Source organism: Cucurbita moschata, unplaced genomic scaffold (assembly GCF_002738365.1).
Source record: "Cucurbita moschata cultivar Rifu unplaced genomic scaffold, Cmos_1.0 Cmo_Scf00002, whole genome shotgun sequence".
Lineage (NCBI taxonomy): Eukaryota > Viridiplantae > Streptophyta > Magnoliopsida > Cucurbitales > Cucurbitaceae > Cucurbita > Cucurbita moschata.
The window spans coordinates 2,961,585-2,985,875 of record NW_019268518.1 but is presented as its reverse complement, the minus strand read 5'-3'; the positions used below and the strand labels follow the sequence as shown (position 1 = coordinate 2,985,875).

The 24,291-nt window shown below is 34.9% G+C and overlaps 5 protein-coding genes and 1 non-coding gene across 8 annotated transcripts; 2 read left to right on the top strand and 4 right to left on the bottom strand.

Annotated features, from left to right (window-relative positions):
- Window positions 1–129: 129 nt before the first annotated feature.
- Window positions 130–3,161, bottom strand: LOC111463491 (protein EARLY RESPONSIVE TO DEHYDRATION 15-like). 3 transcript variants are annotated; one of them, XR_002713892.1, is made up of 4 exons: window positions 3,035–3,161; window positions 811–1,183; window positions 498–727; window positions 130–404 (listed from the first exon to the last, which is right to left on the bottom strand). XR_002713892.1 is itself a non-coding variant. In XM_023107446.1 (3 exons), the coding sequence occupies exons 2-3, from the start codon at window positions 1,115–1,117 to the stop codon at window positions 558–560; spliced, it is 477 nt and encodes a 158-aa protein (XP_022963214.1). In that variant the 5' UTR covers window positions 1,118–1,183; window positions 3,035–3,161; the 3' UTR covers window positions 130–557. The 3 variants fall into 3 exon arrangements, 2 of the variants coding, with proteins under 2 accessions (XP_022963214.1, XP_022963222.1); XM_023107446.1 differs by having other exon boundaries at window positions 130–727; XM_023107454.1 differs by having other exon boundaries at window positions 130–727; window positions 3,042–3,137.
- A 1,079-nt stretch (window positions 3,162–4,240) lies between these two features.
- LOC111430210 (protein IQ-DOMAIN 14-like) lies at window positions 4,241–8,216 on the bottom strand. The gene is made up of 5 exons (XM_023066378.1): window positions 7,498–8,216; window positions 7,071–7,415; window positions 6,305–6,523; window positions 5,150–5,278; window positions 4,241–5,056 (listed from the first exon to the last, which is right to left on the bottom strand). The coding sequence occupies exons 1-5, from the start codon at window positions 7,573–7,575 to the stop codon at window positions 4,430–4,432; spliced, it is 1,398 nt and encodes a 465-aa protein (XP_022922146.1). The 5' UTR covers window positions 7,576–8,216; the 3' UTR covers window positions 4,241–4,429.
- A 4,455-nt stretch (window positions 8,217–12,671) lies between these two features.
- On the bottom strand, window positions 12,672–12,743 carry TRNAD-GUC. Its single transcript has one exon. It is a non-coding gene; the product is annotated as a tRNA-Asp (tRNA).
- Window positions 12,744–13,208: 465 nt separating this feature from the next.
- On the bottom strand, window positions 13,209–15,740 carry LOC111462310. Its single transcript, XM_023105846.1, has 2 exons — window positions 15,403–15,740; window positions 13,209–13,541 (listed from the first exon to the last, which is right to left on the bottom strand). The coding sequence occupies exons 1-2, from the start codon at window positions 15,709–15,711 to the stop codon at window positions 13,413–13,415; spliced, it is 438 nt and encodes a 145-aa protein (XP_022961614.1). The 5' UTR covers window positions 15,712–15,740; the 3' UTR covers window positions 13,209–13,412.
- A 1,603-nt stretch (window positions 15,741–17,343) lies between these two features.
- Window positions 17,344–19,520, top strand: LOC111429982 (NAD(P)H:quinone oxidoreductase-like). Its single transcript, XM_023066077.1, has 3 exons — window positions 17,344–17,640; window positions 17,753–17,944; window positions 19,033–19,520. The coding sequence occupies exons 1-3, from the start codon at window positions 17,553–17,555 to the stop codon at window positions 19,344–19,346; spliced, it is 594 nt and encodes a 197-aa protein (XP_022921845.1). The 5' UTR covers window positions 17,344–17,552; the 3' UTR covers window positions 19,347–19,520.
- A 1,664-nt stretch (window positions 19,521–21,184) lies between these two features.
- LOC111429972 (NAD(P)H:quinone oxidoreductase-like) lies at window positions 21,185–23,267 on the top strand. Its single transcript, XM_023066066.1, has 3 exons — window positions 21,185–21,522; window positions 21,629–21,820; window positions 22,897–23,267. The coding sequence occupies exons 1-3, from the start codon at window positions 21,420–21,422 to the stop codon at window positions 23,208–23,210; spliced, it is 609 nt and encodes a 202-aa protein (XP_022921834.1). The 5' UTR covers window positions 21,185–21,419; the 3' UTR covers window positions 23,211–23,267.
- The last annotated feature ends 1,024 nt before the right edge of the window (window positions 23,268–24,291 follow it).

The window sequence follows — 24,291 nt, the reverse complement described above, 5'->3', positions numbered from 1 at the left end:
CTTTTCTTATCATCTCATTTCAGTCAACAAGAATTCCATCAGAACTAAGAGAATATACTTCAGATGACAAACCTACTTAGTAGTTAGTAGTAAAATGCAAGTTGAAGTCATGAAAGAAGAGAATGAAAGGACTCATGAATAGAAACAACTCTTTATTGAAGTAAGTGATAGTGTGGTAAGTGCTGAAAACAGAGGGCCAGAAAGTACCCCAACTCTATACAGAAAGAAAACATCACCTTGACAATTTGATACATGTAACTAACTTGTGATCTTATATAATGCAAAAGTGATTTGATAAAAGACCTATGACAGAGACAATTTCCAACTAAATTATACTCGTCTTAAAGAAACTTACATGACTCGTGTGACAAGACGATTCAACTCATTCCGTGCGGTTGCTGCAGCTGCAATTGATATTCAGTTTGCATCACTTCCAACAAGGCTAGTGAATGACTACTAATATGGAAGAAAACTCATTCAGCGAAAACTAAACGAACCGTTTTGACGATAACTTTTCTCGTTCTAATGGCTTGCTGCCTTGCAGTCTCATCTTTTTTTCAACGAGGCTGGTGAATGAACCTTGGAGCGTGCTTTGGGCTCACGCACTTGGCTGGCTTCTCATTGAACTTTGCAGGACTAACTGGAGACTTTGGACCATTCTTCTTCGGAGAATTCTGAATGATTAGATCCTCCAATACTTTTTTGGCAGACATTTCATTACTTGCAGCTATCAAATTCCAATTATGAAGGGGTCAGGTTCTTGTACTCAATTTATACTCCTTTAATAAACTTATAAGATGAAGGGCATACCTTTAATGTGGTTCTTATGAGCCGTTGGTTTGACTTCAGGCTTCTGATCAGCTTCATTTGGTAGAACCATAGCCTCAAACTCCATTTCTTCCAGATCAAGGAACTCTTCTGTAGCGACTATCTCATCGGAAACGCTATCGAAATCATCTTCCTGATGTTGGCTTAGCCAATAATCCCGGAACCACGGTGATGTCTTGACTAGTTCCCACCATTCTGGAGAGAAATCCTCGACGTTGCGAAAAGCAAAAGGAACGAAGATTGGAGCATTGGGGTTCAACGAAAAACTTCTTCCAGATAATAATGTCATTCTTACTCTAAATCATCCAATTCTTTCAACCAACAGCAGCTCTACAAGCCTTAACAGACCACAAACCTGGAATTTTTCGGATGCATAATACTTGATTGAGTAAACCATATGAGATATCCACCAAAGTAGAGCAGTAGTTAAGCTATGCAAAGCAAGTTTAATTGATATAACTGGTTACAGAATTATACTAAAGTTCAATAGACATAAAGCTCCAAAATACTATCAAAGAATATTACAATCTCCCTCTCAAGGGGAACTCTAAGCTTGATGAACTTCGAAGGAAAGTGTATAAATCGCAGTATAGTAAGTTCTTAATAGTTAATTAACAAACACACTTAAAAAAACAGAGTTTGATCTTTAAGTCAGTTCAGTTCCAAAAGAATTAAACCCTAAAGAGATTAAATTAATCTATGGTTCTGTGAAAACTACTTCGATCTGAAGAACTCAATCCCTATTCAATCATTCAAGAACGCAAACAAAGTTACAACACCAAAATTACAATGATCAAACAAAGAAGAAGAACAATCAAAGTGGATTCAGTTTCAATGCTGACTTAAAGATCAAACGCTGTTTCTTGAAGTGTGTTTGTTAATTAACTATTAAGAACTTACTATACTGCGATTGTTCTGTGAAAATTACTTCGATCTGAAGAACTCAATCCCTATTCAATCATACCAGAACGCTGCGATTGTTCTGTGAAAATTACTTCGATCTGAAGAACTCAATCCCTATTCAATCATACCAGAACGCAAACAAAGTTACAACACCAAAATTACAACGATCAAACAAAAAAGAAGAACAATCAAAGTGGATTCAGTTTCAACGCTGACTTAAAGATCAAACGCTGATCAAACAAAAAAGAAGAACAATCAAAGTGGATTCAGTTTCAACGCTGACTTAAAGATCAAACGCTGTTTCTTGAAGTGTGTTTGTTAATTAACTATTAAGAACTTACTATACTGCGATTGTTCTGTGAAAATTATTTCAATCTGAAGAACTCAATCCCTATTCAATCATACCAGAACGCAAACAAAGTTACAACACCAAAATTACAACGATCAAACAAAAAAGAAGAACAATCAAAGTGCATTCAGTTTCAACGCTGACTTAAAGATCAAACGCTATTTCTTGAAGTGTGTTTGTTAATTAACTATTAAGAACTTACTATACTGCGATTGTTCTGTGAAAATTATTTCGATCTGAAGAACTCAATCCCTATTCAATCATACTAGAACGCAAACAAAGTTACAACACCAAAATTACAACGATCAAACAAAAAAGAAGAACAATCAAAGTGCATTCAGTTTCAACGCTGACTTAAAGATCAAACGCTGTTTTTGAAGTGTGTTTGTTAATTAACTATCAAGAACTTACTATACTGCGATTGTTCTGTGAAAATTACTTCGATCTGAAGAACTCAATCCCTATTCAATCATACCAGAACGCAAAAAAGTTACAACACCAAAATTACAATGATCAAACAAAAAAGAAGAACAATCAAAGTGGATTCAGTTTCAACGCTGACTTAAAGATCAAACGCTGATCAAACAAAAAAGAAGAACAATCAAAGTGGATTCAGTTTCAACGCTGACTTAAAGATCAAACGCTGTTTCTTGAAGTGTGTTTGTTAATTAACTATTAAGAACTTACTATACTGCGATTGTTCTGCGAAAATTACTTCGATCTGAAGAACTCAATCCCTATTCAATCATTCCAGAACGCAAACAAAGTCACAACACCAAAATTACAATGATCAAACAAAAAAGAAGAACAATCAAATTGGATTCAGTTTCAACGCACGTATTTGCATCAACAACGCATAATTCCAACTTCAAATTACAACAAACACTTCACAGAACATAGTAATTGAAAACAGAAACATAATCAAGAAAAATTAGAAACATTAGTTCATGTTACCGTTTACCGTGACGAAAACAGATCTCTTACGTCGTAAGAAGCAGGGGATAATGAGTGATCAATGAAATGAGAAGAAGAAGGAAGAAATGATGTGGAAGAACCGAAGCAGTAGGTTAGGGATTGCCGAGGCTGAGATTCGGCGATCGCTTTTGAACTGCTTTTTTGATAAGGCAACAGAATCAACGGATAGATGGTGGTAAGGGGCCTTGATCGGACGGTTGAATGAGGTTAGGGGAGAGATATTTTGAGATTCGGTGTAAAGCACAAGTAATTATTGGGGGCAGCGTTTAAATAATTTCGTGTGTTATCCGTCACTTGCCAAGTGTCATCAAGGGGCCCACAAAAAACTTTTTTTTAACATTTTTTTTATTTTATATAGGGAATTTTCTCTCTTTATATATATATATTTAAAAATTAATATATAATTTACATTTTTACTATAATTCCTTTTAAAAATGTAAAAATATTAATAAATTTAATTATATTTCCAAAATATATATATATATATAACTCGGTGGCACCATGCAACAAACGATATTGTCACTTGTCTTGCATGTATTTTCCTTTACCCAACTAGATACTCTGTTAAATATTTATGAAATTCAAGTAACGTTCGAATTAAAATTTTAATTTTTTGTCTAATAATATAGGTTAGAAGTATATTACATACAAAATTGATACGGAAAAGTCTAATAATTCATTTGATATTTTTTAAAAGTTAGAATTTTGTTCGACACGACTTTGACAATTCATGAACTAAACCCCAAAATTTAACCGTTTATTTATTTTTGTATTATGAAAACTATAAAAAAAAAAAAAAAAAAAAAAATTATGAACCAAAATGGAATAATTTTTAAAAGTTTACGAACAAAAATGAGATTTAAATTTCTATCAAACTAGTATTTACATGTGTTAATGTCTACAAACTCGGGTAAGAATCAACATTAAAGTTGATAGACTTAATGTAACAGTTCGAGCTCATCACTAGCAGATATTGTCCGCTTTAGCCCCTTACGTATCGTCTTATGAGAATGTGGAAACCTCTCCCTATCAGACACGTTTTAAAATCCTGAAGCTGACAACAATACGCAACGAGTTAAAACGGACAGTATTTATTAGTGGTGGGGTTGGATTGTTACAAATATAATATTAACCGAAACAAAGAGTATACATGAGAACAAGGGTTAATGTTCAAGACCATTAATCTAAGGATTAAATATAAAGTGGGTAGTTTAATAACAAAGAAAACAACAAATCACTTAAAAGAGTAAACTATAGGCACACTTATTTACAAACAGCAAAAACATTTTTATTAGATATATGAGCACAACACCACAACCTGTATATGTATTCATTTAGTATCATCACAAGATGCCCAACAACAACAAAAACCAATCATTGGAAGGCACTTTGTCTATCCCAGTTTGGTAATGAATGCTCTGAATCAATACTCAAATCCTTGGTGAGCGTTCTGCTTGATCTTGTTGGCCCTGGCAGCCCCTTCAGCCCCGGTGACCTCTGCTGCAGAAACCCCCTTCTTCCACTGCTAATGGCCACTTCACTCGCTATTGATGACACCAAACTGAGCTGCTTTGTCTTGCATGGAGAATTCCCATCGGAGCATGTGTCCAATCCCCCTGCTGGCCTCAGCTTTGGTGAGCTCAAGGACCTTGCTTTCGCCTTCGCAGATTCTGTGGCTGCCATGTATGTTGGCACCATTGGGGAACTTGAAAATGAAACGTTGCTCGAGTCGATTCCGCCTCCCAATGAACGTTGCTTCTTGTGGTATGCGAGCTTTTTCAGAGATGGGGAATGGTTGGGGAGTTCTAGTATGGTTTTGTTCACGGTTTTTGTTGGTGGGTTTGGTTTGATTTCGTCTGTCACTTTGTGTTTAGGATTTGGGGTGAAAAGAGAGTCCAAATCTTCGAGTTCTTTGCTTTTCGAGAGTTGGGTGTCGACCCATTGGTCGAGCCAGTATCTCCATCTTCCACTTACCTTCTTTCGTTCGGACTCCGCAGATCTCTGCAAAATGATGTCCATGGAGTGTCAAAAGTTTGATTCAAGAAGCAAAGGAACAGAGTTTGTTTACTTTTAAAAAGGGTGGATATGATTTACCCTGTGAGCAAACAAGTATTCTTTGACTCGTTCTCTCCTGATCACTGCCTCTTTCTTGCTCAAAAATACTGCATCAGATTCTTCTTTTGATAGCAGGCTATCATCCCACCTTTGACCGTTCGAATCCAACTTCAAAATCAATGGGAAATAGAAGAAGTGAATGAGAAGACTAGTCAACTGAATCAACTGCTACAGAAGACTGATGCAGGATGAAGAAGAAAATCAAAGGAAGACAATGATGAGACTTGTTAAGGAACAACCCAAAGAGGCCGGTTCGGGTAGTGCAACAGAAAATGTCATTTGTGGTCGAGTTTTAATGAATATACTAGTATGCTTTAGCGAAGAGAAGTTAATACAAATAAGAGCAAGCCTCTCAGTTTGGTCTAGATTGAACGAATAAACAACTATTTAAGAAGTAACTTAGAGGTTCCTTGTTGGAGAAGAGAATTGTTGGGGGTGTGAATATAGTCCAACATCAAGTAGAGATTTTGATAATGTGAGATCCCATATCGGTTGGAGAGGGGAACGAAGTATTCTTTATAAGGGTGTAGAAACCTCTCCCTAGCAGACGCGTTTTAAAAACCTTGGGAGAAAGCCCGAAAGGAAAAATCCAAAGAGGACAATATTTGCTAGCGGTGGGATTGGGCCGTTACAAATGGTATCAGAGCCAGACACCAAGCAATATAGCAAAGACGTTGAGCCCCGAAAGGGGGTGAACACCAGACGGTATGTCAGCAAGGATGCTGGGCCCCGAAGGAGGGTGGACATCGAGCGGTGTGTCAACGAGGATGTTAGGCCCCGAAGGGGGATGGATTGTGAGATCTCACATCGGTTAGGGAAGAGAACGAAACATTCTTTATAAAGGTGTGGAAACCTCTCCCTAGCAGACGTGTTTTAAGAACTTTAAGGGAAAGCCCGAAAGAAAAAGTCTAAAGAGGACAATATCTGCTAGCGGTGAGCTTGGGTCGTTACAAAGTCTACGAAGAGACTTCTTTAAGAGATTGAGAAAATCTTATCAAAAAGGAGATTGAGAAATAGACAGAAGAAGAAACTAAAAAACAAATAGCCGTTATTCAGAAACAATATTATAATCAAACCAACCAGTATTTTAACCGAGTAAATCAATCAATACAGCTATACTTAGACTTGGCTTACCTTTATAATCCTTTCTTTCAAGCTCTGCAACTGCTTGGTTTCAGGAGAATCGAAAGTGTTTTGAGGAAGATGAAGTCGATTTGAACAGACTTGTGATTGAATGCTAACAATGGACTGCAAGCGCTTCAAAGTGACAATGGCTTGGCGCCGAACAGCTCTCCCTCGGATAATTGCCTGTAGCCTCACTATTCCTTTCAGTGCTCTCAATGCTTTCCTTGCCTGAAAATTTACTTTCTTTGCTTAATAATACAAATGTCACTCAAGTAAACAAGGCTAGAGAATCAAAACTTGTAAGCAAATACACAGATGCCTTAGGATTAAGTGCCATTTGAAAACGTTTTTGTTTCATATTTCCTGTTTATCGTTTCTACTTTTTGCAAAATAAGTGCATTTAGGAACATTCTCCACGTTTTTGTTCTGGGATTCTCTTCCTCGTGTTTCCAACTTTCCACTTTATTTGCAATTTTTATTGTGTCTAGGCTTGAGTTCATAAGTTCCATGTTCATCTAAAAAGAGAAGTCTAGAGGATTGTTGAGAGGGAGTCCAACATTGGCTAATGGGTTTATGGGTTTATAGGTAAGGAATACGTCTCCTTCAAACCTTTTGGAGAAGCCCAAAGCAAAGCTACGAGAGATTGGGCTTAAAATGGACAACATCATACTATTGTGGAGAGTCGTGATTTCTAACCATCGTACCGATTTGTTTCAGCATTTCATTCCAATTCCATTGAAGCAAGTGAGAAAGTACAGTCAGAAGAAGTACTCACAAGAAAGCCACGGAAAGCAGTTTGGATAATAATAGCAGCAAGCTCATGGATTTCCCTTTCACGTTTAAGGAGATCAGATGGAGGGACCTTTTTGAGAGGTTTAAAGGCTTCATCTCCAGCCTCTTGTTGATTAGATTGAGGGGTCCCTGTGAGCCACACAACCTCAACAGCAGCCTTGGCAGCTGCAATGGCTGCTTCAGCAGCCGCGGTACTTGCAATGGCCACAGAAAGAGCTTGATTCCTCTCCTCTTCCTCTTCTTGTCTCAACGTCGCTTTCGGTGTTGTCAGTGTGGCTAATCTCTTGTTCTTCACTCTTCCAAACATCCATTTCCATCTCTTTTGCTTCTGAAAAAACAACATTCATCAGCATTGATGATTAGTTGAAGACATGTTAAAAAAACCCAACACTATATCCATACGTCTTTACCTTCTCAGGCTGCTTTGGCTCTGGCTCTGAAACAAATAGCTTCTTGACTAAATAAAACCATCCCTTCTTCTTGCCCATTTGAGAACAAGCAGACAATCAATCAACTAATCCAAATAGATCAATGGAGCAATGGAATAGATATCTCAACTAATCTCAATCCAAAAGTTGAGAAAACACTCGATCTAGATACAGATGAACACGAAACCAAAAACCCATTTGCAGAAACAATTATAATCAAGGGTCATTCAAAGAGAAATACAGGAAGCCATTGATAGAACCTCCAAAGGGCTTTCCTCCATAGAATTCCTCAGAGCTAGAAGCCATCAACAGGGGAAAACAATGGAGGAGGCATTTCGTCGAACACCAAGCAGGCAAGAGAGCCCAGAAGCAGAACGAGACCCAAATCTTCCCCAAATTATAAGAAACTTTGAAAGATAAGAATCAACAGAGAGAAAAGAAGAACCCAATCGAGCAAAACATGAAAGGATGTCGATTCAATACATCCCTGTTTTCTGAAATCATGTTTCCTTGTAAGCAGATTGAGATGAATTTGTGCTGCTTGCTTCCAGCTTTGGTGGGCCTTCCAATCACATAGTGTAAAAAAAAGGAAAAGAATGGCAGAAGGCTGAGAGGTCTACCTCCTCCTCTCCTCCTTCAGTGGGTTTTTTAGAAAGAAAAAGAAAAAAGAAACCATTTTTGACTTCAAATGGGTCCTCCAATCTTTTGTCACAAACCCTTTACTTTTTTCTCTCATATGCATCAAACATATTCAAATGCCTGTTGGGTATCAAATTACCGAATTGCCACTTCATACCCAAAATAACATTTCTTTTTTAAAAAAATTAAAAATTAAAATATAATTTTATTCTTAATTTAATTTTTATATTCTTGATAAATTAAAAAATATCGGGATATAAAAATTTGAACCTCTAATTTCAAGGAAAATAGTATATATCATAGCTGTATTTATACAACCAATATATTTTCAAATTTTATAAAGAGAGACCGATGAAAATTAGAGTTCTACCTGCAAAATCCTCCATTTATTTTTGTAGATAACGAGTTTTTTCCCTTAAACTTTTACCCTTTTTTTTTTATAAAAAAATTCAAATATTTTTTTAATAAATAATTTTTATTTTTTAATATAATTTCTATTATAAATTATAAATCATTCCAATAAATTTAATAATATTTCCTAAGCAAAAACATAATATAATTTCTATCAGCAAAAATTTTAAATAATTAAATTTCAATATTACAACGTACATATTCAAACAGAAAATATAATCCACATTCCCGATCCTATTTAGCTAATGGAGAAAAATAAGAGGGTCTCGTTTAATTATATATTAATTTTAAATGAAAATTTTATAATTTATAATCTTTTAGATCTACAAAATTTAAAAATTTTAAAAATTTTAAAAATTATTAAAAAAAAAAAAAAAAAAAAACTTTATAGTTTCATCATCATTAATCAAAGTACTAATTCATGCAGCAAACCATGTGCGTATTGAAGACATTTTCCTTTTTAAGACTGTTTATAATTGGTATTTAAAAACACTTTTTAATTTTTTTAAAACATTTTTTTTTTAAATTGTTCTGAAAACAAACAAATAGTACAAAATGGTAACAGTATTTTTATTATTTTTATTATTTTTATATGTTATTTTCGTATTTTCTAAATTAGATTTAAAAACAAAAATGAAAATTAGGCTTAGTAATTTATAAGAAATATTTGTTTATTATTTAAAAATGACCCAAAATTTAATATTTTCGTGATACAATGTGAGTGAGGACAAAAGATGTTGAAAGACTCGTGTTGGCTCATGGGGATAGTTTTCATTCTTAGAAAAGAAGCTAGAAGTAAGGGTCTGAGTTGGTCTGCGAGAATAGTTTTTTTTGTAAAAGCCTCCAAGTCCATCGCATTGTCCGTTTTGACCCGTTACGTATTGTCGTTAACCTCACGGTTTTAAACACGTCTATTAGGGAGAGATTTCCACATCTTTATTAGGAATGTTTCGTTCACCTCTCAAATCGATGTGGGATCTCCCAACGTACTCGCTCGCACACTGCCTAGTGTCTGACTCTAATACCATATTGTGAGATCACACGTCGGTTGGAGAGAGCAACAAAACATTCCTTAGAAAAGTATGAAAACTTCTTCTTAGTAGACGCGTTTTAAAACCATGAGACTACGACAATATGTAACGAGCAAAAACTGATAATATTTGTTAATAGTGGGCTTGGACGGTTACAATTTTACTCTGAAATAACTAATCCCACCCTATTATATTCATGTCTCATTTATTCATACATTTAACACAAAAAAGTGAACATAACCCATATTATATTTAACAACCTTAAAAGTTGTGGACATTTAGGGCTAAATTATGACATAGAAAGCTTCTTAATCTCTGCTAACATCCTTAAAAGTGTGAAAACAAAAAGATAATTAACAAAAAGATAATTAATATTAATCTTTGAGTATTAATTAATGTTTGTGGGCTAAATAAATGTGTGTGAAAGGACAATTATAACCCTTTCATTGGCTTGCTTGGTCACTTTTCTACAAGTAGTTACCATAATGACATTAAATCTTAATAATAATAATAATAATAAAAATAAAACTCTGCATATTTTAATATACATCTATATCTAATATTAAAATTATTTAGATATTCATAAATTAAAAATATGTTACGTAAAAGTAAAACAACAAAAGGATTATAATTGTCACCTTGGTTTAATGTCATTATTGTAACCTCGATTTCTAACGACACGATTCATGCATGCATGCACGAACTTGAATTCCGTACGAGCTGTTTAGTTGACGAAGGCAAACCTCGCTGACGATCCGACGAAGCCACAAAGTCGGTCGAAAAATGTAAATGGAACTTGAGTTCCCCTTAAGATTTGTCGTGAGCGTGTCAAAATCACGATGGTTGAAGATGTACGACCGTGATAGTTGGTATTAGAGCTCAGCATCTATTCTCGTTTCTTTGAGATCGAACGTGCAAATCTCGAAAGCCCTAACAAAAAAAATATTTTTTTTTTCTTTTTTTTTTTCTTTTATATTTCAAATTTCTTTTTTTTTTTCTTTTCTTTAACTCAATTTCAAAGAATATTTATCTATTATAGAAAAACAATGAAGAGAGAGAAAGAGGAACGAGGGGTAAAATTGGAAATTGAGAAAGTGAAAGAGATGAGAGAGAATGTGAGAATGTTTTGAAAGAAAACAAAGCATTCTTGTTGGAGGGAGGAATGAAGCCAGCTGGTAGTGGGACCCACAAAGAGGTATTGTCATCATATATTCTCTTATCTTTATTTATGAGGAATATAATTTATTCATTTTATTCCCTTATTTTTCCTTATTTTTTCCAAAAATATTATCGAGTTTCTAAAGGTTAAATGTTCGAATCTCTACATATTCATCAATTAGATAAATTTTGGAGTGTTAATTTGGCGGGTGGACGGGAGGAAAAATGACTTTTTTATCCTTGTCGCTCGCCTCATTATGCTCTACGTCTTACAAAAATTTCCATTAAGTTTCATATTGATCGAGCTATCCTTGAGAAATTAATCTTTTATTATTTTTTATTTTTAAAATAAATACAAGATTTTTTTTTTTAATTTCTTATTTAAAAAATATATATTTCAATTTACTCTAAAATATACGCGTATTAAATGAGGTGGGACAGATATGAGAAAGTTCCTTGTCTCGGTTTTCATTTATGCTACATTGCTTCAATCAATAAGTATATTTCCATAGGGTAATAAAACATTCAAGTATGGTCTCGTAGCAGCTTAGACTTTGTCCCCAATCACTACCGTAAAATAAAAAAATAAAAACGTTGGGGTCAGCTAAGGTTATTGAATCTTTAATAGGGTCTTCAACGAGTCACTACTATTTACACGAAGAAGAAGAAGATAGTGAAAAGGCTTGTACTAAGTGAAATTAAGAAGGGCCAAATATGTCCGTATCGTACTCAAATGGCCTAACAACTAGGTGGGTAAAACCTAAAAGGGAAGCCCAAAAGGGAAAGCCCGAAGAGGATAATATATACTAGCAGTGGACCTGCATCGTCACAAATGGTATTAGAGCCAGACACCAGACGATGTGCCAGCGAGGGGGTTGTTCCCCAAAAAGAGGTAGACACGAGGCGGTGTGTCAGTAAAGACGCTGGGCGCCAAAGGAGGGTGAATTTGGTGGGGATCTCACATCGATTGGAGAAAGGAATGAGTGCCAACGAGGACGATGAGCTGAAAGGGGGGTGGATTGTGATATCCAACCCCCCTCCCCCCCTCCCCCGTTTATAAGAGTGTGGAAACCTTTCCCTAGCCTATGCGTTTCAAATCTTTGAAAGGAAGCTCGAAAGGGAAAGCCCAAAGAGGACATTATCTGTTAGTGGTAGACCTAGGCTATTATGAGGGCAATGTATACTTACATCTGTACTCAAGTTGTCCCCTCAACACTACGAAAACTATAACCCCATCAAATTTTCTTTTGCATATGACATTTTTTTTTCTCTAGATTACTATGAGTTCATCGTTAGTTTATCATTAATCAAATTTAAAATTCACGAGCGAATAAAAAAAAAATACATAAAAGACTAAATTAAAACTAATATAAGTCGTCAATTCTTCGTCTCTAAGTAAATCATTCTAATAGGTTTCACGGTTTGAGTTCTAGCTTAAAATTCTCTGCGTAAAGATTTGAATTTCTAATTTTAAAATAAATAAATAATAATAATAATGATTAGATTTTTAATTATGCGTATTAACATATACATATGTTATACATATGTCTTAGGTAGATAATTTGGATTTGATTTATATAATTTATAAGTTTGGTTGAATTTATTTTAATTGATGAAAAGATATTTTATTTTTCAATTTTATTATTATTTTTATTAGTATTATTCTATTAGTTTAATCTTTTTGTGTGTTGTGCATTTCAATATTGATGAGAATGTGAATTAACTAAAAATATATTATTAATAATACATAGTTTTAAATAATTTCATTAATTTAATTTATAAAATAAAAATCACTTAAAAAAAATATGTGTTGACCCTCTGGCGTTTCCACGTGTCTCAAAGGAATTGCATATAATTTTTTAAACGAATCGTTTTGAGATAGATTTAGTAAAATGTAAAATAAAAGAAAAATAAATCCGCCGTTGCCGGGGATCGAACCCGGGTCACCCGCGTGACAGGCGGGAATACTTACCACTATACTACAACGACAACTTTGATAGTGGTCTAAATATTACTTTATATATAAGTTTTTTTTCATGGGCATTAATTTATTGTATCTTTGAAGATCTTAGAGCTTTCATTTATTTTATTTTAGGAAAATAAACCTCAACTACATTTTCGCTAATTAAAAATTTTATGAATTGGTTTCCGAACATCTTCTTGACCAATGAAGTGTCATGATTATGAAATGATTATATAACATCTACGATTTTCGAGACCAACTTATTCTCTAAGTCATGAAAAAGACCCTTTCTGAGCCGCTGCAAAGAAATGGTTCAAAGAACTAATAAGATAAGAGTTAAGAAATTCGGGTTTTAGATCCATATTTTTCAACTAGACCCAACTAATGTTGTACTAGAAACGTCGGTCTAAATGTAACCTAGATCGTACCTCTTATCAACCAATAAACAAAATAAGAGCTTAAGATAATACCCCCTATTTGCTTTTTGAAAATATTTCAATTTGAAGGATATATAACAATAATATTAAACATTAAATTCACTCACCATACAAACTAACTTTATACTAATCATGATTAAGAAGAAGATGAAGAAAACTAAGTAACATACAGTATACATAGAAGCTTTCTAGTTCCTTTGAGCCATTTTTCTGCCTGTCTGATCCGATTATGTTCACATCCAAAATCTATGCTGCTATTTAGGCCTCGGCTTCCCTTTTAGGGCGGTTTCGAGTTCGTGGAAGAGCGGGTTTTTCTTCGAAAGGGATTTCTGAACTACCATCTTTGTTCTCTTCATCTTCCTCCATTATGGCTTGATTAAGAGCAAGCTGGTTCACAAACACAGTTCAACAAAATCAGTGTCTATTTCCCAGTTTCAGGAATCAATTTCCCTCACAAAACAGATTACTATGCATAAAAAGGAACCAAGCTTTCAGAATATTCCTGCTCTAAATAGGCTCTATGGGACGACCAAGGTGGGAACGACTTGAAATGTTATGAGATGCCTTCGATGTCTTAAGTTCGTGCTCTCACATGGAAAACTTATGCCTCGTTTGACAACTATTTGATTTTTTGAAGATTCCGTTCGTTCATTCGTCATTTCTCTGCAATGAGATTCATCTTTCTTTAAAAGAAGAAAACATTTGAATTTGAATTCTTAGACAATGAGATTCATCTTTCTTATGGTAGGCTACCCCTGCCTCCCTTGAGATTAGTGATGGTGGTGACCGGTGAGAATATACACGATTCAAAAGAACCTATACTCCCACTCTCCCTAATGAGAGATTTTCAAAAGGTGAGATTTCGCAACTTATCTAACTAATAAGAAAAAAGGGGATGTGCCCCATTATAAGAGTGAGCGCTCACTCTTTTGGGAAGAGTCGCATCAAAACAAAATCAATGTTTCAGCCTGCAAGAGAGGTATCTGACTTCTCTAACTAGCTGAATCACTTGAATCAGTTGAAGAAGATTCCTATAAGAAGAGTTGCGACTCCATGTCCACACGGGCGGGGGTTCATGACGAGTGGGCATGAAGTATAACCAAACAGCTAACCACAAATTCCTGAACGAGAACCACCCTGTAAAGTCAAGAGCCTCGCCTAAAAAACCAAACCCGGAGCTGAGAACAAGATCGAAAGCGCAACTTCTCAATCGATTTTTTGAATGAGGCCTCCGATACCGAGATTATTTGTAGTTCTAGGTCTATGGGGTGACCAAGATGGAAAGAACTTTGAAATGTTTTGAGATGCTTTCAATGTCCTAAGTTCAAGCTCTCGCCTAGAGAACATGGAAAATTAAACTCCTTGGAACTTCCCTGCTACACAAGGAATGAGGCCTCCAAGATTATCCAAGTGACTGATCATCTAATCAAATGGCCATGAATCTACAAAATAAAGCTTTTGATCGCTGATGCTCAAAGAAGGCAACTTTTGGGTGTCTGGAGGTGTGAGATCCTGCGTTAGTTGGGGAGGAGAACGGAACATTCTTTATAAGAGTGTAGAAACATCTCCCTACCATACGTGTTTTAAAAACTTGAGGGGAAGCTCAAAACGGAAAGCCCGAGAACAATATCTGCTAGCGGTGGGCTTGGACTGTTACAAATGGTATCAAAACCAGACATCGGGCGATGTGCCAGCAAGGAGGTAGCCCTAAAGGAAGTGGACACAAGGCAGTGTGCCAGCAAGAACGTCAGGCCTCGAAGGGGGTGAATTGGGGAGTCCCACATCGATTGGAGTAGGGAACGAGTGTCAGCAAGGACGTTGAGCCCTAAAGGGGGGTGGATTGTGAGATCATTGGGTAGGAGAACATCTCTCCTTTTTTACCGATATCACAATACATAATGAGAGTGCTTAACAAAGTACAGCAATCCCTCCATAAGAACAATCTTAGTATTAAAATTAGCACATGAAGAGATAGCTTGAATGCATCATAGTAACGAACAATTTCTCAACACTTCATAAAGGCTAGCTCAACCATAAACCATACAAATTCTAACATCAAAATATATGCAGAAATCATTTCCCTGAATACTAAGCATTAATACAAACAGGTTATGTGCATTAATATCACAGAAGCCTCAACATTGCAGGAAAGCACATCTAAACCAAACATGAACTGAAACCAACCAGAACGCCCAACAAAATTCAGTCCCACAAACAAAATGGAGCGAAATAACAAATCACAAAGTACCTCCTCAAGAAACTTCTTGTCCAGGTTATCACCGATTTTGAGAGCGGTAAGGGCAGTGACGAGAATAAGAGAAAAGGGGATAGAGAAAGCGAAGATGTAACTGCTGGTGCTGGCACCGGCACGAGTCGTCACCACTCGTAGGGCTCTGGCGGCTGATGGGTCGCCGGAGAATCTGACCGCCGGCGACAATTTGGAGGGTCTGAAGAATGCCCGTGCCGGAACCAGGGGAAGAGGGGGAAAGGGGAAGGCTCTGGTGGAGATAAGGAGCCTGGCCATAGCTTCAGACGTGTAAGGAATTGGACTGGCCATTCTTGTAAGCTGAATTTGATGTCATGTAAATGGGTGTGATGATAATGGATAGCCCAGCTCATTTTGATGACCCGAACAAAGAAAAAAGAAATAGTTTTTTAGAATATATTAGTTATCGAATATATCTTATATATTTTAATATTATTTTAGTAATATATTTTATTTTATTCTCTTCGTTTATATTTTTTCTTATTCGCAGGTATTAGTTGGTAGATTGTATTCTATTTAAACAGTGTGAATATCAATAAAGATTAAATTTTCGATCCCAATTCTATTTCTCATTCTTAAGTTTATTGTTTGCTTGAGTAATAATATTTTCAGATCTATTCACACTCGGTTGTGTCAGAAGTAGCATTTGAAATATCAGTGTGTCCCATTTTACAATAAAAAGAAAGAACAAGAACATAATAAAGAAACAAAATTATACTTTTATCTATTAAAAGACACAATTTTTAGAGTTACTTTGATAACGGTCTCGTCTCTCTCTTCTTTCCTTGTTTTGTCGTCCTTCTCTTTCAATATACCTCATCGTCCCTTGCCTTAGTTATGGTCGATGTTGTCTTAGTTTGTTGCTACCTTTGTCTTCGTTTCCTACTCTTAATCATGTAGGCTCAACTGCTGTTTTCAAATTATTTAAAAAAATCTTATTCAAAGTACATATTGTTAGACGAACACGACTCTCCACAATGGTATGATATTGATTCCCCAAAAGGCCTCATGCCAATAGAATTAGTATTCCTCACTTATAAACTCATGATCACACCCTAAATAAGTCGATGTGGGACTTCCATCATTCAACACATATTATATTAATAAATAAAATCTCATAATTTTTCTGTCGTTCTTTTTAATAGTAGGTTTGGGTTGAGTTGTTACTCTATTTTTTAGTCAGTCTAGTTGACCCAACAAAAAAAAAAATCAACTCAAATCAGATTTTGGATTTTTTTAAAAGTTTAACTCAACCCATACCGAAACAATTCCAATCTCACTCAAGTTTTATGATTTGGGTTGGATAGTTTAAAATGGTCGTGTTGTCAAGTCATATGAACACCCTTAATAAAACATATATTTTGAAACCTTAATGGCTCTTAAAAAAAACAAGTGTAATTTAATTTTTTTTAAATATAAAATAAAACAATATTAATATTTAAGTTAAATTAATAAAAATATTAGTTTGTCTAAAATAAATATCTATAAATTTGCACTTCACTGATATCCATAAACTTTTCGAAAAAATACTATTACTTTTAGAAAAAATTTCCTTTATTTCAAAAATATATTTAAACTATCAAAAATGAGTTTTAAAAAATACCATTTAAATTGCAAAACCCTTTAAAAAATAAGTTTTATTAATATTTTTAATTTTTTTTAAAATACTTTCAAATTTTTTAAAAAAAACTTCAAAATTACAGTTATTATCGCATTTAAAAAATACAGATAAAAGGTGAAAAAAAAATTGAATTTTTTTTATAAATATAAAAAACATTAATGCGAATTTGATGAATTTTTTAAAAAAATTGAAAGGTATGGTTGAAGTTTTTAAAAGTTTATGATATTTTTTAAATAAAGGAATATTTTTATTAAGTTTATGGCGTTAGATAGCATTAAAGAAATGATTTCTACATGAGAAGGACGCAAAACGAACCAAAGTTGTGCAAAAAGCCGTGACCACAAAAGTTGTGCGAAAAGCCTCATCGCCCGAGCTTCGTTTTCAACTCTCAGATCACAATAATCATCCTCTTCCTCCATTCTCCCGTTACAGTTTCTCTCACTCCACATTCCCTCAAGAATCGAGTTCCCACTCGCTGGATCCTCAGTGCTTCAGGCCTTCAATCGCGGTGATGGCGGGAGCGCAGCCGGCGGTTAAGGTCGTCGCGCTCTGTGGTTCTCTTCGCAAAAATTCCACCAACAGAGGCTTGATTCGTGCTGGTAATCGAACTCTCTCTCTCTCTCTCTTTCTCTCCAGTTTTCTGTTTCTGTGCTCTGTTTTTTTGTCGATTGTTCGTCGTCTAGGGCTCTGATTCGGCGATCGTTGTTGTAGCGATTGAGATTGCCAAGGAATCGATCGATGGAATGGAAATCGAATATGTAGATATCTCGCCGTTGCCTATGCTAAACACTGATTTGGAGGTTGATGGAACGTATCCACCGGCTGTCGAGGCGTTTCGTCGGAAGATTCTGGAAGCAGAGAGTGTTCTCTTTGCTTCGCCGGAATATAATTACTCCGTCACCGGTAAATTCCTTTTCATTTTTACTCTTTTTTTTTCCTAATTATATAAATTATCACTCTTATTAATATTTTTAAATTACTTGGGGTATAAATTTATTAGAATATTGAAATTAAAAATTTGGCTTTGATTGGCTAACATCTGCCCAAGTTAAATTACCATCTAGAATTCCCACTCATTCTAGTAAAGACTAATAATAGACAATAACTCCTCTTAAACACGACATACAATTTGAACTGTATTATGATCCCTTTAAACGGTTCTAACGGACAATTTGTGTGGTTATGGATAATTTAGCGGTTATGGATAATTTAGCTGGACTACAACTAGGAAAATAGCCTTTATTTTGCCTTGGGTCTACTGTATGCATCATATTTGACCCTTGATTATAGGCTAGTGTCCAGTATTATTGCAGATAATTAGTCTTCTGTAATCGTTTAACATATATATCATATTTGATCCTTGATCATAGTCTAATGTCGTATATCCATTTACTGCTCTTTCTATTTCGTTTGTAATTTATTTGATTCTATAAATGATTATAAAAAGAGAACTTTCACCATCATTTAGGTGCGGTGATTTTAGTAAATATTCTCACTTTCGTCTAAAAATATTGGTTTTTAGAATGAGTAATTGCCTCCTTCGGCCATACTACCTACCTCGTGAGCAAATAGCTAATAGATTTCATGTATTGTACGAGGTGCACCGAAACAACATGAGGGTGAATTTGGGTTAAGTTTAAAAGAATCGTGTTTATACACGTCAACTTTTCATTCAACCTTCTAACGAATTTGGGTTAAGTTTTGAAAGCTTTAGTTCTTTCATACTCTACTCGATAGGAAAACGAAATGGTGCAAAGTAGAGAATTCCCATTAACTAAATTAGGTTAAAAATTTGTTGTGTTCAAAATCGAACATAAAAATTTTAAACAACAAAAACGAGCCAACCTAAACGGACTTAATGGTAAAAGTACCTTTATTGTTTGAAACTGAGCTCGTGTTATGATATATTATTCATAAGTAATCGAATCGAGCCATGAAAATAAGCCTTTTCATTTCGTGTCAGTTTGATTTAGTTGTTGTGATGTTAATAGCACCACTGAAGAATGCACTAGACTGGGCATCAAGGCCACCAAATGTATGGGGAAACAAAGCAGCAGCAATCGTGAGCTCAAGTGGGGGCTCCCGCGGAGCAAGATCACAGTACCATCTTCGCCAAATTGGAGTGTTTCTTGACCTTCATTTCATAAACAAGCCCGAGTTTTTCTTGAACGCATATCAGCCGCCGCCCAAGTTCGATAGCCATGGCGACTTGATCGACCGTGAAGTTCGAGAGAAGTTGAAGGCTGTTCTTCTTGCTTTGCATGCATTTTCCTTGAGACTACGAGGAACCTCCGTTGTAAATTGAAGATCTTATCTTTATTCACGAAAGATTTGTGTGTGATGATATTGTTCCTAGGTGTGAGCAATAGAGTACCATTCGGATTGACACGCTCCCAATTAGATACATATTGTTGTAAGATCTTAAGACTATCGTTCACTAGAGCTCTACCTGGTGCCAATGTGAATAAGATCTCCACTAGATAGACATAACGTGATAATTGAGGAATCACTACAAGGAGAGTAAGATTCAGATTACCTTCTTGATGGAATATCTCAAGGCAAAAATATTGTTTGAGATTCGAATCACTCCACAAGCAAGATCGATCATGTCTAGCTTGAATGATTTTTGTGATCAAGTATCTTAATGCAAGAACACTTGTTTGAGATTCAAATCACTCCACAAGCCATGCAACTTAAACTACGTAGAATTGCAAAGAAACTTAGCCATTGGATAAAGAAAAACACAAATGCTTCTTTTACTATATTTTTCAAGTCTACCTACAAATACAACATACATGACTTTATATAGCCTCAAAACATTTCAAGAACTATATTTTTCAAGTCTACCTACAAATACAACGTACATGACTTTATATAGCCTCAAAACATTTCAAGAGTGGTAAGTAAATTAAAAGTATTAAAATACAATAATGAAATATAATAACTCTAAATTATTTTAAATTGTAATCTACCCAAAATTTATAACAATCAAACTTCATTCGTCTTCAGTGGCATGAATTGCAACATCTTTTGATAATTTTGACAGCATTTTCTTCACATCTTCATTAAATATATTGTATGATTGATGTCTCTTGGTTCATATCATAACGTCTTTATAATACTCCACAAAATAGGGTGATCGGTTTATTTTGAATATTCTCAGCTTGCAACTCAAGATTAGAATTGAAAAATGGATAGTAAAATAGTAGCTCATAGCTAAACTTGACAATAATAAAAGGAGTGAAGCAAATAACTCTACTTCTCTCTAAGGTCAAATTAAATTAATTACGTGTCATTGAACATAATACAATAGATACGATATCAATTATTATTTCAAAAACTTGATCGCTTACGGATATATATAATAAAATTTTGTAAAATTCACAAGGATAAGTGCAAGTATACACTATCACGAGTCGCAAGTAATAAGTAAATTATCGATTCTATATATCTTATTGCTAGAAATTAAATGAGTTTTTGGGTGACATTGTGTTGGTGATTTTAAACTAATTAAACAAAATTAACGCGGAGTGCCACTGCTATTGAAAAACAGAAAACGATGAGAAAATCAACAATAATGAAGAAGGTTCGGTTAATAGAGACTAAATAAATAAATTGTTGAATTTCTTGGTGAACTTTAGTTCTTTCCGATAGATTCACAAACCCACTCGCAAGTGTTATGCATATTGATTATTTTATAATAGTTTTTTAATTTGTATTAACAAACTTTATAGAAAATTATTTCTAACCCTTCTATGAAGTATCTTTCTAATAAAACGCGTATTAGTATACATTTAAAAAAATATTCATAAAATTTCAAAAAAAAATATTATAAATTTTGGTGATAATATATCAGGTGTCGATAGACAGATGTATAAACTTTGAATATTTTTTATATAAATATAAAAAATATTAATGCTACATTTAAAATTTCAGGAGTATTTTTTAAACATATAAATTTTGATTTTTTTTATATAAATATAAAAAATATTAATACTATCTTTAAAATTTCATAGGTAAAAATAAAATATTTTAAAATTTTTAAAGGAGACATTTTAAAGATACTATTAAAAAATTTATGAGATAAAATATAAAATATAGAATATTTTTAATAATGGAGGGGGGGAAGTGCTTCCTTCTCTGTTGATTCCCATTAAAGAAATGATTTGGACATGAGAAGACGCAAAAGGAGCAGAAAGCTCTGCAAAAAGCCAGACCACATGCGCCACACCACTACTATTCCTAACACAATCTCATCGCCTCAACTTCGTTTTCAACTTTCAGATCACAATACTACAATTTCTCTCGCTCCACATTCCCGTAAGAATCGGATCTCCACTCGCCGGATCCTCAGTGCTTCAGGCCTTCGATCGTGACGATGGCACTCTCTATGATGGTGGGAGCGCAGCCGGCGGTTAAGGTCGTCGCGCTCTGTGGTTCTCTTCGCAAAAGTTCTACCAATAGAGGCTTGATTCGTGCTGGTAATCGAAATCTCTCTCTCTCTCTCTCTCCATTTTTCTGTTTCTGTGCTCTGTTTTTGTCGATTATTCGTCGTCTAGGGCTCTGATTCGAAGATCGTTGTTGTAGCGATGGAGATTGCTAAGGAGTCGATCGATGGATTGGAAATCGAATATGTAGATATCTCGCCGTTGCCGATGCTGAACACCGATTTGGAGGTTGATGGAACGTATCCTCCGGCTGTCGAGGCGTTTCGTCGGAAGATTCTGGAAGCAGAGAGTGTTCTCTTTGCTTCGCCGGAATATAATTACTCCGTCACCGGTAAATTCCTTTTCATTTTTACTCTTTTTTGTTTTCCCTAAATTATAAAAAATATCACTTTTATTAATATTTCTAAATTTATTAGAATATCGAAACTAAAAATTGGCTTGGATCGTAAACTTGAAGGCCTAACCTCGGCCCTAGGTTAAATCACCATCTCGACTCCGGACTAATTCTATCGTAGAGGCCAATCATATTCAATAGCTTCTCTTAAACTCAACTTACAACTTGAATCGTGCTCTGATCTCTAAAGAACAATTCTTCTCAAAATCTCGAATGGCTCTAAGTTGGAATCTCATTCTAACTAAGTATTTGTGTGATCATGGATGCCTGATTTTTTTTTGCCTGTTCCTGAGAATATTTAGTATTCCATGTATACTTCATATTTGATTATATGTTAATATCTTGTATTATTGATAATAATTAGTCTTTCATTATGGTTTATCATTGCATCATATTTGATCCTTGTTCATAGACTAATACCATGTATCCATTTATTGCTCCTTCCATCTCATTTGTAATCTATTTATTTCTGTAGATGATTATTAATAGAGAACTTTCACCACTATTTAGGTGGGGTGGTTTTAGTAAATATTCTCACTTTCGTCTAAGAATATTGGTTTTTAGAATGAGTAATTGCCTCCTTCATCCATACTGTCAGCCTCGAGAGTAGATAGCTAATATGTTTCATGTATTACACATATGTTTCATGTATTACACGGGTGCACTGAAACAACATGAGGGTGAGTTTCGTTTAAGTTTAGAAGTATCGTGTGTTTATTCGAGTCAACTGTTCATTCATCCTTCTAACTAATTTTTTCTATGAGCATAGTTTTGAAACCTTTAATTTTTTCCTACTCCACTTGATAGGAAAATGAAATGGTCTAAGCGTAGAATTCCCATTTACTAAATTAGGTAATATTTCTTGTCGTATTATTTCTTGTTGTATTCTAAACCGAACGGGAAATATGAATCTGTCTCAACCCATTAATAAAAGACTTTGATTTGATTCAATGACATGACTAAACACTTTTTGATTTGATGTCAGTTTGATTGAGTTGTTGTGATGTTGATAGCACCACTTAAGAATGCACTAGACTGGGCATCAAGGCCACCAAACGTATGGGGAGACAAAGCAGCAGCAATCGTGAGCTCAAGTGGGAGCTTAGGAGGAGCAAGATCACAGTACCATCTTCGCCAAATTGGTGTGTTTCTTGACCTTCATTTCATAAACAAGCCCGAGTTTTTCTTGAATGCATATCAGCCGCCGCCCAAGTTCGATAGTCATGGCGACTTGATCGACAGCGGAGTTCGAGAGAAGTTGAAGGCTGTTCTTCTGGCCTTGCATGCATTTTCCTTGAGACTACGAAGAATCTCGGTTGTAAATTGAAGATTTATCTTGAACTTTGTTTCCCAAGTATGAGCAATAGAGTACAGTTTGGATTGACACATCAACACTAAATTGATAATAGCAAATTCTTGCTAGCTTTAACTCAACCAATAAAAGCACATGCCTGAGTGTATTTAGGGCCTCGATTTTCGAGCTTTTCAAACTCCAAATTTCTAGAAACTTCTTGGAGAGGTCCTATATTAAAGAAAAATATTGGTACCATTACAAATAAATAAAAAAATCGGATTAAAATAGGTCAAATCAGGCAAAGAGTAAAAAAGCAGTTCGATTAAATCAAACATGAACAGTACCGTGACAACGAACATTACATGAACAATACCTTGAATAATGTCATACCTAACCTCCAGCCATAACATACCTCCATATTCACACTTTCTTCACAAAACTTCTAAATCTCTTTACGTTGAGCAATTTGATTTAAATTTTTTATCAATTTTGGCTAAGGAAAACATATTAGAGGATGAAATTCACAATTTCACCATTTTTTTTTCAAATTCAAGTCTCAATTTTTTCATAAAACATGTAAAGCTTCCTCCTACAAAACCACATAAACAAGAATAATTAAATTATAAAAAATGTAACTTTTAAAACTTGGTTTTGAAGATATTGTCCGCTTTGGCTGGTTACATATCATCATTAGCGTCACGATTTTTAAAACACGTTACTTGAGAGAAGTTTCTACACCATTTATAACGGATGTTTCATTCCCCTCTCCAACCGATGTGGAATCTCACAATCTACCCCCTTGGGGGACCAACATTCTCACTAGCACACCACTCAGTGTCTAGCTCTGATACCATTTGTAACGGCCCAAACTCACGGCTAATAGATATTGTCCCCTTTGGGCCATTACAAATGGTATCAGAATCAGAAACTGGGCGGTGTACCAACAAAGACGTTGGACTCCCAAAGGGAATGAATTGTGAGATTCTACATCAGTTGGAGATAGGAACAAAACATGGGTGTAAAACCTCTTTCTAACAGATGCGTTTTAAAACCGTGAGGCTGACAGCGATACGTAATAGGCCAAAGCGGATAATATCTAGGGGTGGAATTAATA

What these genes read in the sequence shown, in the direction of transcription:
- LOC111463491 (XM_023107446.1), bottom strand. Translation starts at nt 1,117, where the DNA reads ATGACATTATTATCTGGAAGAAGTTTTTCGTTGAACCCCAATGCTCCA. An exon ending in TCATAAGAACCACATTAAAG is followed by an intron (nt 728 to 810) that starts GTATGCCCTTCA and finishes GGAATTTGATAG; the next exon opens with CTGCAAGTAATGAAATGTCT.
- LOC111430210 (XM_023066378.1), bottom strand. Translation starts at nt 7,575, where the DNA reads ATGGGCAAGAAGAAGGGATGGTTTTATTTAGTCAAGAAGCTATTTGTT. An exon ending in CTGCTTTCCGTGGCTTTCTT is followed by an intron (nt 6,524 to 7,070) that starts GTGAGTACTTCT and finishes GTAAATTTTCAG; the next exon opens with GCAAGGAAAGCATTGAGAGC. An exon ending in TGAAAGAAAGGATTATAAAG is followed by an intron (nt 5,279 to 6,304) that starts GTAAGCCAAGTC and finishes TTGATTTTGAAG; the next exon opens with TTGGATTCGAACGGTCAAAG.
- LOC111462310 (XM_023105846.1), bottom strand. Translation starts at nt 15,711, where the DNA reads ATGGCCAGTCCAATTCCTTACACGTCTGAAGCTATGGCCAGGCTCCTT. An exon ending in ACAAGAAGTTTCTTGAGGAG is followed by an intron (nt 13,542 to 15,402) that starts GTACTTTGTGAT and finishes TTTGTGAACCAG; the next exon opens with CTTGCTCTTAATCAAGCCAT.
- LOC111429982 (XM_023066077.1), top strand. Translation starts at nt 17,553, where the DNA reads ATGGCGGGAGCGCAGCCGGCGGTTAAGGTCGTCGCGCTCTGTGGTTCT. An exon ending in CAGAGGCTTGATTCGTGCTG is followed by an intron (nt 17,641 to 17,752) that starts GTAATCGAACTC and finishes TCGTTGTTGTAG; the next exon opens with CGATTGAGATTGCCAAGGAA. An exon ending in ATATAATTACTCCGTCACCG is followed by an intron (nt 17,945 to 19,032) that starts GTAAATTCCTTT and finishes TGATGTTAATAG; the next exon opens with CACCACTGAAGAATGCACTA.
- LOC111429972 (XM_023066066.1), top strand. Translation starts at nt 21,420, where the DNA reads ATGGCACTCTCTATGATGGTGGGAGCGCAGCCGGCGGTTAAGGTCGTC. An exon ending in TAGAGGCTTGATTCGTGCTG is followed by an intron (nt 21,523 to 21,628) that starts GTAATCGAAATC and finishes TCGTTGTTGTAG; the next exon opens with CGATGGAGATTGCTAAGGAG. An exon ending in ATATAATTACTCCGTCACCG is followed by an intron (nt 21,821 to 22,896) that starts GTAAATTCCTTT and finishes TGATGTTGATAG; the next exon opens with CACCACTTAAGAATGCACTA.